This window comes from Emiliania huxleyi (genome assembly GCF_000372725.1).
Source record: "Emiliania huxleyi CCMP1516 unplaced genomic scaffold EMIHUscaffold_70, whole genome shotgun sequence".
NCBI lineage: Eukaryota > Haptophyta > Isochrysidales > Noelaerhabdaceae > Emiliania > Emiliania huxleyi.
In genome coordinates, this window is record NW_005196755.1 from 440,200 (window position 1) to 441,814 (window position 1,615).

At 64.6% G+C, this 1,615-nt stretch overlaps 2 protein-coding genes across 2 annotated transcripts in view; one reads left to right on the top strand and one right to left on the bottom strand.

Annotated features, from left to right (window-relative positions):
• Positions 1-93, top strand: part of EMIHUDRAFT_216696 (hypothetical protein) — a gene marked incomplete at both ends in the record, with an annotated part of 1,528 nt that extends 1,435 nt beyond the window's left edge. The window contains one exon of the mRNA XM_005761671.1: positions 72-93. Within this exon, the coding sequence (XP_005761728.1) occupies positions 72-93 (22 nt within the window). The remainder of the gene's footprint in view (positions 1-71) is intronic.
• A 552-nt stretch (positions 94-645) lies between these two features.
• Positions 646-1,615, bottom strand: part of EMIHUDRAFT_358568 (hypothetical protein) — a gene marked incomplete at its 5' end in the record, with an annotated part of 2,302 nt that continues 1,332 nt past the window's right edge. Inside the window, 3 exons of the mRNA XM_005761672.1 lie at positions 646-1,019; positions 1,078-1,181; positions 1,331-1,402. Coding sequence (XP_005761729.1) covers positions 665-1,019; positions 1,078-1,181; positions 1,331-1,402 — 531 coding nt within the window. The 3' untranslated portion in view covers positions 646-664. The remainder of the gene's footprint in view (positions 1,020-1,077; positions 1,182-1,330; positions 1,403-1,615) is intronic.

A 1,615-nucleotide genomic window follows, 5' to 3' on the forward strand; every position in this document is an offset into this window, starting at 1 on the left:
TACCGCTCAAACGCCCACGATGTTGTGGAGGGGACATATGCTGATGATCCTGGCCCGATTGGTTCGCTCAGAAAGCTTCTGGGCGGTCGTTAAGGTTCGCTCCCCGCACACCGGCCCGGAAGTATGGTACCCTAGACTGGTAGCGTGGTTTGACCTCACACCCATGGTCTCACAGTGTGCCGGCAGTCGCCGAGCAGTGTCGCTCACACAAGCCGCAGCACAAGTGACTGAGGGCCAGTGAGGGCGAGCCCATCGCTGTCACAGCTGTGGCAGCCGCACAGTAGGCTGTGTCAACTGTGCAGAGTGTGTGAGCAGCAGAGGAGCTGCTCTCCAGGCTTCTGTCGCAAAGAGCTGCATGCCACCGAAAGCGCTGTCGAGGTTCGCCGAGCGCGGCGAAATCCGGGGACGCCGTCACCGACGAGCGCGTTGGAGTATTCACTCCGGACAAAGACGGGCACACAGCGGACGGTGCGGGGCGTGTGCCCGTCATAGCGGCGAGGCGCGGGACCGTCCGTGGCGAAGTGGGTCGCGTCCCCGGATTTCCGTCAACCCACCCTCTACCGTACCTAGGAGGTGTGGCTGTATGGGGGTGTGGGGGAGTGTCACGGAGGCGGCCATTGGCGCGCGCTCCTTGTCTACGTGGGTCGAGTTTTTTTCCTTAACCTTACCTTACGTCGCGGACTCGTGGCGTCACCCCAGCCACCTCCTCCTCCAGCCACCGTACAAGTACCTTCACCTCGGCCGACCCCATGCGCGTGGCTGTGGGCGGGGCGTGCTGCACGAGGCGCGCCCACCGGACGCGGTCGATGAGGGCGTCCACCTCGCTCGCGTTGGCGTCGCGGTCGCGCGTCGGCGTGTGCAGCAGCGCGGGCCGCGGCGCGATGGCGCGGAGCAGCTCGTCGAAGTCATACGGCACGCGATGCGGCTCGCGCTCAAAGAAGCCGAGCCGCGGCAGCAGCGCGTGCGTCTCGAAGAGGCGGCGCAACCCTCCGGTCGGGCGGCCGACAAGGTCGGTGCGCCTAGCAAGAAGGGCGAGACGAAGCTCGCGCTGGAGGAAAAGCACCAAAGGCGGCCGACAAGGTCGGTGCGCATGGGAGTGAAGGCAGCGAAGGCAGCCACGGCGGACACGCGAGGGTCGAGGGCGGCCGCATGCAGCGCGACGTTCCCGCCGAGGGAGTAGCCTAGCGGTGTGAACACACCGAGGGAGTAGCCTAGCGGTGTGAACAGCGTCTCTTGACACCTCCCGCCGAGGGAGTAGCCTAGCGGGGGTGTGGACACGGCATCGCGCCGTAGATTCGGGGGCGTGGATGCGGGGGCAGCGAACACACACACGGAATACGGCTAGTGTGCGCCAGCCTCTCGAGTGCTGGTTTAGACCGCCGAGAGTGCTGCATACGCCAACCTCGGGGCGGTGTTGTGCAGAGTCTTGAGAGGGCACCGCGTGAATACGAGGGACACGAACACAGGGAAGGCAGCGGGCATACGGCGGAATACAGCTGAATGATGGGCCCTTGCCCCTCTGGGGGAGAGAGAGAGAGAGAGAGAGGGAGAGAGAGAGAGAGAGAGAGAGAGAGATAGAGAGAGAGAGAGAGATAGAGAGATAGACAGAGACGTG